Source organism: Vulpes lagopus, chromosome 9 (genome assembly GCF_018345385.1).
Source record: "Vulpes lagopus strain Blue_001 chromosome 9, ASM1834538v1, whole genome shotgun sequence".
NCBI classification, from domain to species: domain Eukaryota; kingdom Metazoa; phylum Chordata; class Mammalia; order Carnivora; family Canidae; genus Vulpes; species Vulpes lagopus.
The window spans coordinates 24,883,979-24,901,382 of NC_054832.1; the positions used below are offsets into that span (position 1 = coordinate 24,883,979).

Here is a 17,404-nt window from a genome sequence, read left to right on the forward strand (position 1 = left end):
ACATGCACACACACACACTGACCATGAATTGTTACTTCAAGGGAAAGTAACTGACAGGAAATATTGTCTATGATGAAATCTGAATTTACAAGCAAAAAATTAGAATTTTGTAAAACTTTAATCCATTACTGTAAGTTTTAAAGCTTCTGTAAGTTTAAATATTTTTCTAATGAGATTAGTAGCAATAAAAATAAATGTTATTTTTTGATACTTTATAATAAAGTGTATCAACATTTGGAAGATCTAACTCAGTGAACCAATATATTCCAAATTACTGATACATGCTAAAAAATGCATGGTAAAAAGAACCCATTATAAGAACAAGGGGAAGTAATGAATTTTAATGCTACAGAGTATAAAAACTACTTGATATGGTTTGAATTCAACATTGCAACTAACTTGTAAAGTTTTGTGAAGTATCAAAGAAGAGTACTTATCTGCAAAAGCTTTTAGAATTCTCTTCCCTTTTCCAACTACATATGTAAGTAAGGCGAGAGTTCTTTATACCCATCAACCAAAATAACATATTGCAAAATATTGAATAAAGAAGTATATATAAGAATCCAACTGATTTCTGCTAATAGGCCAGATATTAAATAGATTTCCACAAACAGAATACAATACATTCTATTCATTTTTTTGGAAAATAAAATGATTTTGAATTAAAATATGATTTATGTAACCTGCAATATGCTTACCTGGTTATTTTTAAAGTGATAAATACACATGTAAAAATGTTCTGTTTTAATTTAAATGGGGTAAATGTTGATAAATCTAGCCCACAAAATCTTTTTGGGGTTCTTAATTTTTAGAGTATAAATACACCTGAGACAAATAAGAATTATTGCTATCTGGCAATGAAATATATGGTAATTTCAATGTAGATTAATCTTATATGTACAATGTTGGGCAAAAATAGAAAGTATATAAAAAATAGTCTTAATTCCACTGCAAAAAAATACTAATTCTTATTCTCATATTGATGAGAAAAATGAGAAAATAAATAACATAAAAGGCAATTCATAGAAAAATTAAAAATTACATATTTTCATTAGTTTTAGGAAAATTATATCTTGTGTGCATTTTTTAAATTTAAATTTCTCTTTTCTGGTTAAGACAAAGTATCAATTGTAAATTAATTATATGATCCATCTTGTAACTATACTTATTAAGTTATTAGCATAAAAAGTAATAAATTATGGCTAAAATATCAGAAAATATTTGTTTTATAAAAATATGCAATATAGGGACACCTGGTTGGCTCAGTAATTAAGTTTCTGCCTTTCCCTCAGGTCATGATCCTAGATCACAAGACTGGAGCCCAGCAACTGGTTTCCTGTTCAACCAGGAGTTGGCTTCTTCCTCTTCCCCTCACCCTAGACGTGGGCTCTTTCTCTCTGATTTTTCTCTTTCAAATAAATAAATAGAATATTTAAAAATTGCAGTATAACCAAAATGTAATCTACAACTATTAAATTTAATAGAACTTATGAAAGTTTGGAATCTGATAAAACAAAATCTCTTATCCTTTGTAGACTTTTCAGTTTCAAGATTTCATATTTAGATCAGATCTCTTCCTTTAATATTAAATTTCAATAAATACTTCCTACTGCATATATATATTCTAAACTATCAGGAAAACAATTTGGCAAAAATATCTTCTGAATATTCAGTTGTTAAAATCAAGAGCAAAAGATAGCTAAAAACACACTCTACAATTCATTTCCCAAAGTTTAAATTAGTATTTTCACAGAGATGATATATATAATAGATATGATAGTTATGCATATTAATATATGTAAATAACCATATATTTATATATGCCTACAGTAATTGTTTTTGATGAGTGACTTTCAATCAACGTTATAAATTCATTTATAAATCCTAATGCACATATATACACACCTACTTATACAAAGTTTGGGGATTTGATAAAATGACTTTTAATTCTCTTTCAAATTTGTTAGGTAAAATGTCTATAACACTAACAATTAATTCCATATATGTTTTTAGGTTAACAGGATTCCATCTGCCACCGCCAGTGACAAGTACCAAATCTGTGTTCTCACTACGTTTGACCAGTGATTTTGCAGTTAGCGCTCATGGGTTTAAAGTATATTATGAAGGTAAGTGATGGAAATATAAAAAGACCCGTGTCCAGTCTAATAGAGTCAAACCAAAATTCTCTATAGTGGAAATGGAAGAAGAATCACTGGGAAAATGCAGTTCATCCTGCTATCTCAAATCCTTTCCTAAGAGTCACCCTCTTAATTATTAATAGATAACAAAATGCTAGAATTAGTGGGCTTTAATGTTTCAGTGCAGTGTACCTGAATAGAGGAATATCTTTCTCTTAAGTCTTCTTAGGAGATAAGACCATGAAACCATTATGGGATTAGACATTAACAAACGTGAACAAAATGCAAGTAGCAGGAAAGTAGGTCTAATTCAAGATTTAGACATCACAGACCCCACCCTATTTTCCTCTGTGCTTTGCCTCTCTGCTAGAAAATAAACTGGTGCTGTTTTCTGTGCTAGTCAAGAGGAAAGGTCTATTAAGAGACAAGAGTTCACATCTTCCATTCTAAGCCAGTCTTTCTAGTCCCACAGATCCATAATCCCTAAAACTACAGAGAAGGAAACTAAGAAACTCTTGAAATTAAAAGTTTTATCTGGAAGTTGGAACAAACTAATTTGGCATCACAATCTGGTCTGAACTAATTGGAGGCCACTAATAACCTTTATTTACCCCACATAGTGTGGATACTTATGTTTTGTTATACAAATATTGTTTGATAATTTAGTTTACCACAGGCTCTGCTGATGGAGTTAAAAATGTACAGAATCTGCCTGCATTCCTTTTTTAAAATGTGAAAAATTCTGCTGGTAAAAATACTCTATTCCTGAAGGTTTCAGATGGAGGTTGTGGACTTGTAATTTTTCCTCTACGTGATTTAACAATAAAGTTGCATCTCATTTAGGGAAGAACCCCTCTCTACCTATAGGAGTAGCATATCAGATTTTAACTCACTTCTCCACGACCATATTACTAGAATGCATCACACCAGATCTAAAACCTTATAACAAGACACACAGATACAGGTACAGATACAGTCGCAAGGGTGGTTACATTCTAAAGCACATGATAATTCAAAATAATATATGTTTAAAGACCACACTGGAAAGCATATGTAAAGTAGAATTGCTTTAGTATAAAGGTTAACAGTTTGCATGTGGGCAAAGTTTTAAAGCAAACATTTCATCTTAGTGCTACCTTTCTCACCAGAAAAAAAAAAATCTTCTAACAAGCAATTGTGTAAAAATATTTTCTCTTTTTTATATCCTAAATAATGACACATCATAGCAGTTTTTAGCACTATTTTCTACCTACTATATATTTCTGAACTATCTTGCTACATTGTAAAATTTGTTTTCCTCCATTGTACTAGTAATAATCATTATTTTTCTAAGGTGCTTTCACAATAGTTGAGTATTTTTATCTTGGCAACTTAATTCATAGTTCAAAACACTAAAAACACAAATGTTTAATTTTAAGTGTAATTTTGGCAATATGGAAGGAGTTAGTAATACAATAATTTTCTATTAAAAGCTCCTTAATAGAAGACCTGTACTCTGTTCATGAAGCCATAAATATATTTTAGGTTAGTTTATTCTTTCAATAAGTACTAAGTACACTGAAAATGCAGTAACTTGGAAGATGAGTTAGGATGTTGCCATGTTTTCTGTTTTGACTGTCAAGTTTCATGAAATATACTCAAAAATATTTTCAAAGCTCTCCATTCTTTCTACACATAGAACATTAAATTTCTGTCTTTTCTCTTCTGCAAAAATGGATTCATATATCTCCATGATATTTAAACGTATGTTTTGGAGGTCCTGACTTAAAATATAAGGTATTAGGCATCCACATAGCATTGAAGGATTGGTATTCATGTTACAGAACATCTTCAAGCATTGATTTGTGATGGTACCCTCTACTGTGTGTTTTCTATTCCTACTGTAAGAAATGAACACAAATTTTGCTCTTAAGACATAAATATATTAACTCACAGTTCTGGAACTGAGAAGCCCTGGTGGTCTCTGCCAGTTTCTCTGTTCAGGGTCTCACAAGGCTGAAATAAAAATGTCAGCTGGTTGGGCTCGTATCTGATGGCTCTGGGGAGTTACTAGTACCATACCCCTGAAAGCCTCTCTCTTCCCTGAACTTGGGCCCTATGTCTGAGAGCCAGCAAGTGGTACACTGCATCCTTCTCATACTCAAAATTTCTCTGAAATCTTCTGACTTCCCCATCTGAAGTCATCCACCACACATCTCTTTTTATTTAAGATTTTATTTATTTATTTATTTATTTATTTATTTATTTATTCATTATTTAATATTTGTTTGTTTATTCATTCATTCATTCATTCATTCATTAATGGGAGACAGAGAAATAGGCAGAGACAGAGGCAGAGGGACAAGCAGGCTCCCCACAAGGAGCCCGATGTAGGACTCAATGCTGTGATCCTGGAACCACGTCCTGAGCTGAAGACAGACGCTCGTCTAGCCACCCAGGCATCCCTCATCTCCGACTTTAAGTAGAGAAATTTCTTGTGTTTAAGAGCCTGTGTGATTAAATTGGGCCCACCTGGGTAAGCATGTCTAATCTCCCTCTGTAAAATTCCTTAGGCTTAATCATATTTACAAGGTTCTTTTTGCCATGTCCCATGACATATTCACTGGTTCCAGAGATGTTTGGTGGTAGGGGTGGGGGAAGACGGTCAATGATACTGTCAAGTCTAGCTGGTGTATAGCAGTCCCCTCTTAACCACAGGAGATGTGTTCCAGGCTCCACAGAGGATGCCTGTAATTGTGGATAGCACCAAACTCTATATATACTTATTTCCTCTTTACATATATACCTTTGTTAAAGTTTAGTTTAAATTAAGTATAGTGGGGTGCCTGGATGGCACAGCTGGTTAAGCATCTGACTCTTGATTTCAGCTCAGGTAACAATCTCAGGTAGTGAGATTGATCCTGGCCTCTGAAGGGCTCTGAGCTCAATGGTAGTCTACCTGAGGATTCTCTCTCCTTCTCCCTCTGCCCCTTTCTCCTTCTCACACACTCTCTCTCTAAAGAAAAGTAAATAAATCTTACAAAAAATTAGGCATAGTAAGACATTAGCAACAATAATAAAATGAATCATTATAATAATATATTGTAACAAAAGTTTTGTGAATGTGGTCTTTCTCTTGCTCTCTCTCAAAATATTCTGTACTTATGCTGCTTGTGATGATGTGAGATGATAAAATGCCTATGTAAGGAGATGAAGTGAGGTGAATGATGCAGGCACTCTGATGTAGAGTTAGCCTGATGATTCGTCAGAAGTAGAATATTCATGAAAGACAGAGAGAAAGAGAGAGAGAGCGAGAGAGAGAGAGAGAGAGAGAGAGAGAGAGAAAGGCAGAGGGAGAAGCAGGCTCCTCACAGGGAGTCTGATGCGGAACTCCATCCCAGATTCTGGGATTACACCCTGAGCCAAAGGCAGACAAGTAATCACTGAGCCGCCCAGGTGTCACAAAAGTAGAATAATCTGCTTAGGACCAGAGTTGACTCCAGGTAACTGAAGCAGAGGAAAGCAAAACTGCAGGTAAGGCTAGACTATTGTATTGTGAAGTCTGGAAAATTTAGTTTGAAATTTCAAAGCTCATTCTCCACATCCCTACATTTTGGATCCAATTAGTTCAAACTACAACTCCAGATTCTATTTTGTCTATGATAAAATTCATCTACTAATCTGGACATCTCCTCTAAATTTATACCTGCATGATTTTTTCCCCAGATGATTCTAATATCTGAATCTCATTTATTTTCATCCTATTTCCTCTATATAATCATTTAATAGTGTTTTTTTTAAAAAAATTGAAGTATAGTTGATACACATTGTTAGTTTCAGGTGTACAACATAGTGATCCAACAAGTCTATAGGTTGTGCTATATTCATCACAGGCATAGCTACCATCTGTCACCATGCAACCCCTATTACAATACCACTGACTACATCCCTTTTGCTGTACCTTTCATCTTAATTTTTAAAGTGTCCTAAGATCTTGTCCTTATGTATTAGAATTTATGAGATCTCTATTTATTAGTAATATTTGTGCATCTATCTGTGTTTCTCAATTTGCCAACACTGGACCACATGCATCAGAGTCTTATGGAGAATTTGTTAAAATGTAAAATATAGAATTCTTGGCCCCAGTTATATATTCTGAATTAGACTTTGGAGTGGAGTCCTAGAATATGCGTTGCAATTACAATTGTAAATCCAATATAGAAAAGAATAATTAATAAATGTAAGTCAGTCTTTGATCTTCACAGAACTCCATTCTTATAAACTTCTATTGCCCTGCTTCAGCCCATTTACTTTAAAACTGTGGAGGATGTATTTCATAAATAATGTTCAAGTTTAAGAGCTCTTAATCATTTACTGGAAATACTTTTCTTTTAATCTCCTTAAAGTCAAAGCTGTGAGTTGTTAAATTTCTGTGGAAAATGTTCCCATTAATATCTAGCTGTATTTATCTTTATCTTTGCTCATTACTGTCTACCACATACCTCAATATCTGGTCACTATTTCCCGAGGTTTGATTTTTTGCAGAATTTTGGTTTCATTTTTTAAAATATTAATAAAAACAAATGACTAAAATACTGTTCTTTGAAACAGTAAATTCAAGAAACACTAATGTATACTAGGTTGAATCGTCTATTAACCATCTTTTAAAATGTGATAGAGATAAATCTGGTAAGATCTGTGTTCTATGGAGCACATAGTGAGAAATGCACATAGGTCTTTCCTAAATCTGTCAAACAGAATTTGAAATGTAGTCCAGTTTCTGCTAAAAGTTTTTCGTATAATAGAATTCTTTTACATTTTACTTAAAGATGCATAATCAGTTTTTATAGGCAAAAGAGCATATAGTTATATGATATGGAATGTTTGACTACTTTGGAATCATTTATTGTGGAAACAAAGTAATATAATGAAAGTATATAGCGGATTATGCACATAATAAATATTATTATATATATTACAGCAAGTGGTTACTCTAATGTCTGTAAGAATCGCAGTGAATAACTTCAGCATGTATCAGTGAACCAATTCAATGGTTAGAAACAGATTTAAAAATTATAGTCTTGAAAACTCACTTCAAACACAAGGTAGTTCTTATGCCTTAATGATTATTGATGTGTATGGCTAAGTAATTTAGGAATTATAGGATTAAAACTTTTACCTTTAGAAAATATACTGTTAAATCATTTTCACATTTTAATTCAAAAACAAAAATTTGGCTAATAGCACTACTGTCACTAGGTAACATTCACTGAGTGATCTTTTCGTGCCAATCACAGTGCTAAATATTTCACATGGATTTTCCCAACCTAGAAAATTATATGAAAAAATGTAATGAGCAAGAATTTAAAAAAATTAACATTAATGTACAAATATGTTTAAGTGCCCTATAAATATAAACCATGTATATTTTGAAGACCTATTTTATATCTAACTATAAACTATAGTTCCATTTACAGTTGAATGAATAGGATCATAGAGTTCAGTATAAAAGAGTATTGTAAAAATAAAAATTACTGAGAACCCTGTGTGGTAAGACAATATGAAACATAAAAGCTGAAATGTATTTTTACATATACTATGTCTCACCTACATATTCTTTGTCCTTTTTAAATACTTGACATAGAAATGAATTTTATAGTACTTACTATTATTCTATTTAGCTGTCACACATATTTATTAAAAGTTTGTTTTTGAGAACATCAAATGAATGTAGTGATTTTTAATTTTAGGGGTTATTTTAAATTCCTAAGCTTTAAAAATTTAACCTGCAGTACCATGAAATTTAATGAACAGCTTACAATTTAGGATCAAGTTAATTATCCTTCTGGCAAGACAGTTGAATTGTAGCAAGAGAAATTTATGTGATAAAATTAAATATATTAAACAGTTTGCTAGCAATAAAGTTAAGTTAGGTTCATAAAAGAAGTTAATGGGTCATTACATTAAATACTTTTAAGAATAAATGAAAGATATTATATTAAAAAAACACAGATGTCATACATGTAAAGACAATTTTTCCTCTTGCTCAAATTCAAGTCTTTTGCCTTTGAGGTTTCATAGAGTCAGCCTACTTAGGTATAAAAATATCCTAATCCCAAAGTGACCTTCTAGCCAAGTCAGTATTGTCTTTTCCCCCTTTTAAACAGTTTGGAGTGTTCAAAATCCCAACCCAGAGAATGACACAAATCAGTCTTCTCCATAAATATCATTTTCAGAATGGATTTGAATGACTCAGTGGTATAAGTATGTGGGTGGGTATAAACAAGAATGTATTAATTTTTGAGTTGTTTTATGTCTAGTATTCAGGAAGATATAGATCACTTTCACTGTACTCACAACAGAACTTCAACAGTACTATCAATTCATGAATACTTTCATTTAAATATTTCTCATTTCTGCACAGTGTAGCATATGCAACTCCATAGTCAGATATCTACCCAGTTTTATTTCTCTCCTATTACCTTAATTCATGAAATAATCACATAAGTGTGTATTAAATTTCTACATATACTATGCTATTTAAACTATTTTATGAAAAAAAAAAACCAAACAAACTATTCTATCATATATCTCTGTCTTTTCTGTCCTGAACACCCTGTACACAACTCATTGGCCCATTCATTTCTTACTCTTCCAAATGTTGTACAGGCCTTAATCCTTTACGGAAAGTCATTTATGGAATCCAGGATTGAGTCCAAAATGTTCAATGATCTTTTTCTATGTGCTTAGATATGTACACACCCTGTAGCAATAGGTATCTTACTGTTTCATATGTTTTTGCTCACATAGGCTATGAGCATCCTTAGGGTTTTGAATCTGTTTTACTTGTTTTGCAAACATGGCACATGGAAAGCACTTAATACATGCTTGTTGAACTCAACTGATATATAGATATCTAATAATTTCATCAGTTATGAGGCAAGATTTAACACATCTCCCACTTTTAAGAATTAAAATGCCAATGTCTTTAAAGACAGATATAGGTTATGTTTAACCACTTAGAACGTGTGATAGCCATTGATATTTACCTTAAATAAATAAGTTTTAAGTGAAATTTGGGGCCTTTTATTTGAGAATAGCCATAAATGAGATGTAAAATTATTTTCCTTTTGTGCATATTTTTTTGCTTAAAAATCTTTATTTACTTGAAGTGGTTTCTTTATGAAGCATTTTTAAAAATATAAAATTGCTCTTATGGCATAAAATCAAGATGAAAATGAAAAATTGCTAAAACCAGTGATATATGACCTATTTAATCTTTGTGACTCATGTGGAAAAAATAGGATAATGTTGAAAATTGTATTTTATTCTACAGAAATAGTATTATTAAACTTAGTATGTAATCTCATTTCACATTGAATTTCCTTCTTTTATATATATTGCTAAACATTTTGTTTCTGTCAATTGCTATAATTTATCACTTTGATATGTGTGTTACAATGGAATTTGAGACAGTGATAATTTAAGATTATAGTTATAAGTCAAAGATTTCTGTGTATGTTTTATACATTCAAAGACCATACATTGTGATAAATTGTTATAATTAATAGCTTACAAGAAAATATGCTAATAAGCTTGGTTAAGAAATTAGTTTATCTTGATTCCTCCTACTAAAATGTAGTAAGTTAGAAAAATATAATTTGATATTTATTATTTGACTATGAGAATGATGAGGTATCACAGAAAATTAAATATGAAATGAGTTCTTACTTATAAAAATAGTTGTGCCCTTTGACAGGTATCATCTAATACCACAAAAAAGAAAACATATATAAAATAAAATGCAAATATGTAATAATAATAATAAACAGCATCAATCATTTTGATTTAAGGAGTATGCATACTGTATAAGATAAAATTATATTTCTGCATAGAGAAATAATTGCTATAAAACCGCATTTTCATTACTTGTTACACAACTCTCAGTTTTAAGATGGATTTTTGATTTTTCCCATACCACACAAGAAAATATAGTTTACAAAATGTATTCAATATTCTAATAAAATTATATAATTTTTCTTTTTTTAAGATTTTGTTTACTTATTCATGAGAGACACAGAGATAGGTAGAGATACAGGCAGAGGAAGAAGCAGCCTCCCTGTGGGGAGCCCGATGTGGCACTTGATCCCAGGACTCGGGATCATGATCTGAGCCAAAGGCAGATGCTCAAACACTGAGCCACCCAGGTGTCTCAATAAGCTTGAAATTATATATTGACATAACATTGCTATAATAGTGAATACATAGTATTAATATACAGTCAATATTATACATGTATTATATATCTATATCCATTTACATTATAATGCTTGATCATGACATATAAACTCTAAATTTCCATCTTCTCCAAAGGAACACTGTATCCTGGTATTCGTTTTGTCTTTCTTAGAAAGTAGTTCAAATAAGAAAATGGAAGAGACAGTTTATTCAAGTGTTATTTGGGCTAAAAAAATTATGCAGTGCCATCCTGATCTAAGTTTTCCTAGAATCAAAGAGGTAATGGAATAATAATCCATTGTTTATTTGAACCAAAGAAAGAAATGATAATTTTTACATATCCGCACAGACACACAGTTCTCTTTCACTGACAAAGGTCAAAACTCTGATAGAGGCTAAGAGAAGTAATTCACTCAAGAGTTGCAACTCTGGGCTAAACACATCAGTGCTAGACAGAACTGGAGCATGAGTAGGCAGTCATTCCCATTGACTTGAAGAGACAGCACAATGGAAGAATGCCAAGTCTTGTGCAGAAACTAATTAGATAATACTCATTTTATCAATGCAATCCTTTAAGCAAGTGCTTAAACAAAATTTCAAAAGAACTTTATGGATAATTATAAGGACCTCAGAGCAAAGAAAAATGTTTTCGTACAGATATGGTGGCTAGAAAAATGATGCATAGAACTGAAGGTAGCAGTATGTGTTAAACTGTAGCACAGTGTTGTTTTGGTCATTTTGATGATATAATATTTTCTTTGAGTGACAAAGGAGTAATAGAAACTATTGACCCATCTGTAAAAATTAATAGTTCAAAATCTATATATTGTCAAGAAGTGTGAAGGTTCTGAGATTTTGCCCAACTCAAAAGTTAACAAATCAGCCTGGCATAGTTTCTTGGATGCTGACAGGAGACACAAAACTTCAAGTCAGGGACAAGGACTCTATCACCTTTAACAATATAAATAGCCAGGTATCAGCAATTGCTCAGGTTCCCAGAGCCTCTATTCTCACAGGACAATGAGAAGTGGGCCAGATGATGCCCCATACACAGTGGGTTGAGCTATAGGAGATGAACTCGCCCTTACGAAACTGGGATGTTTTACAGTAGATAGAGCATAAGGCCCTTTGCTCTGGAGGGGCATGATGATTCTCATATTGCTGCTGAACAATCAGTACATCTGCTTACAAGACATGGAAAACTTGAGAAGCATAAGGGAAATTGTTTCCCAGTACGTGTGTATCACGTGTTCTATCACTGCAGTAGCTGGATTCCACGAATCTTAGATCAACTTCAATCACCTCTTAAAATGCCAGATACATTTTTAAAAGATATTTTATTTATTTATGAGAAACACACAGAGAGAGGCAGAGACATAGGCCAAGGGAGAAGCAGGCTCCCTGCGAAGAGCCTGATGGGGGACTTGATCCCGGGACTCCAGGATCACAAACTGAGACAAAAGCAGATGCTCAGCCACTGAGCCACCCAGGCGTCCCCCCTAAAATGCCAAATAAAAGATATTTTTAAGAATCATTTTATAGGGCGACTGGGTGGTTCTGTTGGTTAAGCCTTTAGCTCAGGTCATGATCCCAGCATCCTGGGATCAAGCTGCATTGGGCTCCCTACTCAGCAGGGAGTCTGTGTCTTCCTTTCCCTCTACCCTTTCCTATGCTTGTGTTCCCTTTCTATTTCTATTTCAATTAAATAAATACAATCTTTTTAAAAAAAGAATTATTTTAAAAAGATACTTCAAAAGGGTAGATGCTATCTAAAAACTCCAAATGTGTATATCTCTTATTTAGTATTATTTTAGAAAGCATTTAATAAGCATTTAATTAATAGTCTATGTATACTTTCGGAAAATTTGGAAATATCATCTGAAACTAATGAGTGGTATTTCTTTCCTTTTCTTCCCTATCTTTTATACTTAAGGATATTTGCTGAATTATCTTTCTATAGTATAAGTTATACCTATTTAATCATAATTTCTTTAGGATTTATCTGTCTATATTTATTTGTATAATCATTCTCTCATTTGTCTTTTTGTACTTTTGTTTGCTTGTTTTATGTCAGAGCAGTAGGAGTTTATATGATGAATTGATTTGATTTCCTAACACAGGTACTACGACATAAATTTCAGATGACTGTGAGTAATTAAATTTTAAAAATGAAAATGTAAAGTCCATGAAGAATTACAGCAGGATATTGTCAGCTCATGGGACAGGAAAGCTTTCTAACCAACAAAAGCTAAAAGGAAAATATGTCACTAAGGAAAAGATTAATAGATTACACTAAATAAAATGTGAAAGCTGCTGAATATAACAGTGAATTTTAGAAGTCATCCTTATATTAAAAGGCAAATGGAAATGGGGATTTAAAATTCACAATATAGGAGGAGGGGCAAGACGGCGGAGGAGTAGGGTCCCCAGGTCACCTGTCCCCAACAAATTACCTAGATAACCTTCAAATCATCCTGGACATCTACGAATTCTGCCTGAGATTTAAAGAGAGAACAGCTGGAATGCTACAGTGAGAAGAGTTCGCGCTTCTATCAAGGTAGGAAGACGGGGAAAAAGGAATAAAGACACAAAAGGCCTCCAAGGGGGAGGGGCCCCGCGAGGAGCCGGGCTGAGGCCGGGGCGAGTGTCCCCAGGACAGGAGAGCCCCGTCCCGGAGGAGCAGGAGCTGCACCAACCTTCCCGGGCGGAAAGGGGCTCGCAGGGAGTTGGAGCAGGACCCAGGAGGGCGGGGATGCCCTCGGGCTCCCGGGGACACTAATAGGCACCTGCGCCCCGGGAGAGTGCGCCGAGCTCCCTAAGGGCTGCAGCGCTCGGCGGGACCCGGAGCAGCTCGGAGGGGCTCGGGCGGCGGCTCCGCGGAGGGGGCTGCAGGCGGGAGCGAATCCAACAGCGCAGACTGGGAGCACAGGGCGCCGGGACACAGCCCAGGATCCGGCCTCCCCGGGACAGGCAGAGGCCGGGAGGGCCCAGGACAGCGAGGACGCTCCTGCCCCGAGCTGAGCGGATCAGCGGCCCCGCCCGGAGCCTCCAGGCCCTGCAGATGGAGAGCCCCGGAGCTACTGCGGGAGCTGACTCCAGGGCTGCAGAGCTGGCCCCGCCACTGCGGTTGTTCCATCGGGGGCCTCCTGGGGTAAACAACCCCCACCGAGCCATGCACCAGGCAGGGGCAGAGCAGCTCCCCCAAGTGCTAACACCTGAGAATCAGCACAGCAGTCCCCTCCCCCAGAAGACCAGCGAGACGGACCAGTTCCAGAGGAAGTCAAGGGACTTAAAAGTATACAGAATCGGAAGATACTCCCCCGTGGTTTTTTTTGTTTTGTTTTGTTTTGTTTTTTGTTTTATTGTTTTGTGGTTTTTTTCTTTCTTTCTTTTTGATTTCTGATTGCTTCCCCCACCCCCCCTTTTTTTCCACCTCTCTTTCTTCTTTCTCTTTTTCTTCTCTTTTTTCCCTTTTTTTCTTCTTTCTCTTTTTTCTTTTTCTCTTTTCTTTCCTTCTCTCTCTTTTTCTCCTTTTCCCAATACAACTTGTTTTTGGCCACTCTGCTCTGAGCAAAATGACTAGAAGGAAAACCTCACCTCAAAAGAAAGAATCAGAAACAGTCCTCTCTCCCACAGAGTTACAAAATCTGGATTACAATTCAATGTCAGAAACCCAATTCAGAAGCACTATTATACAGCTACTGGTGGCTCTAGAAAAAAGCATAAAGGACTCAAGAGACTTCATGACTGCAAAATTTAGATGCAATCAGGCAGAAATTAAAAATCAATTAAATGAGATGCAATCCAAGATAGAAGTCGTAACGACCAGGCTTAACAAGGTGGAAGAACGAGTGAGGGACATAGAAGACAAGTTGATGGCAAAGAGGGAAACTGAGGAAAAAAGAGACGGACAATTAAAAGACCATGAAGTCAGATTAAGGGAAATAAACGACAGCTTGAGGAAGAAAAACCTACGTTTAATTGGAGTTCCCGAGGGTGCTGAAAGGGCCAGAGGGCCAGAATATGTATTTGAACAAATCCTAGCTAAAACTTTCTGAATCTGGGAAGGGAAACAGGCATTCAGATCCAGGAAATAGAGAGATCCCCCCCTAAAATCAATAAAAACCGTTCAACACCTCGACATTTAATAGTGAAGCTTGCAAATTCCAAAGATAAGGAGAAGATCCTTAAAGCAGCAAGAGAAAAAAGGTCCCTGACTTTTATGGGGAGGAGTATTAGGGTAACAGCAGGCCTCTCCACAGAGACCTTGCAGGCCAGAAAGGGCTGGCAGGATATATTCAGGGTCCTAAATGAGAAGAACCTGCAACCAAGAATACTTTATCCAGCAAGGCTCTCATTCAAAATGGAAGGAGAGATAAAGAGCTTCCAAGACAGGCAGGAACTGAAAGAATATGTGACCTCCGAACCAGTTCTGCAAGAAATTTTAAGGGGGACTCTTAAAATTCCCCTTTAAGAAGAAGTTCAGTGGAACAATCCACAAAAACAAGGACTGAATAGAGATCATGATGACACTAAACTCATATCTGTCAATAGTGACTCTGAATGTGAACGGGCTTAATGACCCCATCAAAAGGCGCAGGGTTTCAGACTGGATAAAAAAGCAGGACCCATCTATTTGCTGTCTACAAGAGACTCATTTTAGACAGAAGGACACCTACAACCTGAAAATAAAAGGTTGGAGAACCATTTACCATTCAAATGGTCCTCAAAAGAAAGCAGGGGTAGCCATCCTTATATCAGATAAACTAAAATTTACCCGGAAGACTGTAGTGAGAGATGAAGAGGGACACTATCTCATACTCAAAGGATCTATCCAACAAGAGGACTTAACAATCCTCAATATATATGCCCCGAATGTGGGAGCTGCCAAATATTTAAACCAATTAATAACCAAACTGAAGAAATACCTTGATAATAATACACTTATACTTGGTGACTTCAATCTAGCTCTTTCTACCCTGGATAGGTCTTCTAAGCACAACATATCCAAAGAAACGAGAGCTTTAAATGATACACTGGCCAGATGGATTTCACAGATATCTACAGAACTTTACATCCAAACTCAACTGAATACACATTCTTCTCAAGTGCACATGGAACTTTCTCCAGAATAGACCATATACTGGGTCACAAATCGGGTCTGAACCGATACCAAAAGATCGGGATAGTCCCCTGTATATTCTCAGACCATAATGCCTTGAAATTAGAACTTAGTCACAACAAGAAGTTTGGAAGGACCACAAACACGTGGAGGTTAAGGACCATCCTGCTAAAAGATGAAAAGGTCAACCAGGAAATTAAGGAAGAATTAAAAGGATTCATGGAAACTAATGAAAATGAAGATACAACCATTCAAAATCTTTGGGATGCAGCAAAAGCAGTCCTGAGGGGAAATACATCGCAATACAAGCATCCATTCAAAACCTGGAAAGAACTCAAATACCAAACCTCACCTTACACATAAAGGAGCTAGAGAAAAAGCAGCAAATGGACCCCACTCCCAGCAGAAGAAGAGAGTTAATAAAGATTCGAGCAGAACTCAACGAAATCGAGACCAGAAGAACCGTGGAACAGATCAACAAAACCAGGAGTTGGTTCTTTGAAAGAATTAATAAGATAGATAAACCATTAGCCAACCTTATTAAAAAGCAGAGAGAGAAAACTCAAATTAATAAAATCATGAATGAGAAAGGAGAGATCACCACCAACACCAAGGAAATACAAACGATTTTAAAAACATATTATGAACAGCTATACGCCAATAAATTAGGCAATCTAGAAGAAATGGGTGCATTCCTGGAAAGCCCCAAACTACCACAACTGGAGCAGGAAGCAATAGAAAACCTGAATAGGCCAATAACCAGGGAGGAAATTGAAGCAGTCATCAAAAACCTCCCAAGACACAAGAGTCCAGGGCCAGATGGCTTCCTAGGGGAATTCTATCAAACGTTTAAAGAGGAAACCATACCTATTCTACTAAAGCTGTTTGGAAAGATAGAAAGAGATGGAGTACTTCCAAATTCATTCTATGAGGCCAGCATCACCTTAATTCCAAAACCAGACAAAGACTCCACCAAAAAGGAGAATTACAGACCAATATCCCTGATGAACATGGATGCAAAAATTCTCAACAAGATACTAGCCAATAGGATCCAACAACACATTAAGAAAATTATTCACCACGACCAAGTAGGATTTATCCCTGGGACACAAGGCTGGTTCAACACTCGTAAAACCATCAATGTGACTCATCATATCAGCAAGAGAAAAACCAAGAACCATATGATACTCTCCTTAGATGCAGAGAAAGCATTTGACAAAATACAGCATCCATTCCTGATCAAAACTCTTCAGAGTGTTGGGATAGAGGGAACATTCCTCGACATCTTAAAAGCCATCTATGAAAAGCCCAGAGCAAATATCATTCTCAATGGGGAAGCACTGGGAGCCTTTCCCCTAAGATCAGGAACAAGACAGGGATGTCCACTCTCACCACTGCTATTCACCATAGTACTGGAAGTCCTCGCCTCAGTAATCAGACAACGAAAAGACATTAAAGGCATTCAAATTGGCAAAGAAGAAGTCAAACTCTCCCTCTTCGCCGATGACATGATACTCTACCTAGAAAACCCAAAAGCCTCCACCCCAAGATTGCTAGAACTCATACAGCAATTTGGTAGTGTGGCAGGATAAAAATCAATGCCCAGAAATCAATGGCATTTCTATACACTAACAATGAGACTGAAGAAAGAGAAATTAAGGAGTCCATCCCATTTACAATTGTACCCAAAAGCATAAGATACCTAGGAATAAACCTAACCAAAGAGATAAAGGATCTATACCCTAAAAACTATAGAACACTTCTGAAAGAAATTGAGGAAGACACAAAGAGATGGAAAAATATTCCATGCTCATGGATTGGCAGAATTAATATTGTGAAAATGTCCATGTTACCCAGGGCAATTTACACGTTTAATGCAATCCCTATCAAAATACCATGGACTTTCTTCAGAGAGTTAGAACAAATT

General features: G+C 35.5%; 1 protein-coding gene across 3 annotated transcripts in view; it reads left to right on the forward strand.

Annotated features, from left to right (window-relative positions):
• CSMD3 (CUB and Sushi multiple domains 3) overlaps window positions 1-17,404 on the forward strand; it is a 1,188,176-nt gene that overhangs the window by 170,346 nt on the left and 1,000,426 nt on the right. For all 3 annotated transcript variants that reach the window (XM_041769740.1, XM_041769741.1, XM_041769742.1), the window contains exon 3: window positions 2,014-2,126. In XM_041769740.1, coding sequence (XP_041625674.1) covers window positions 2,014-2,126 — 113 coding nt within the window. The remainder of the gene's footprint in view (window positions 1-2,013; window positions 2,127-17,404) is intronic.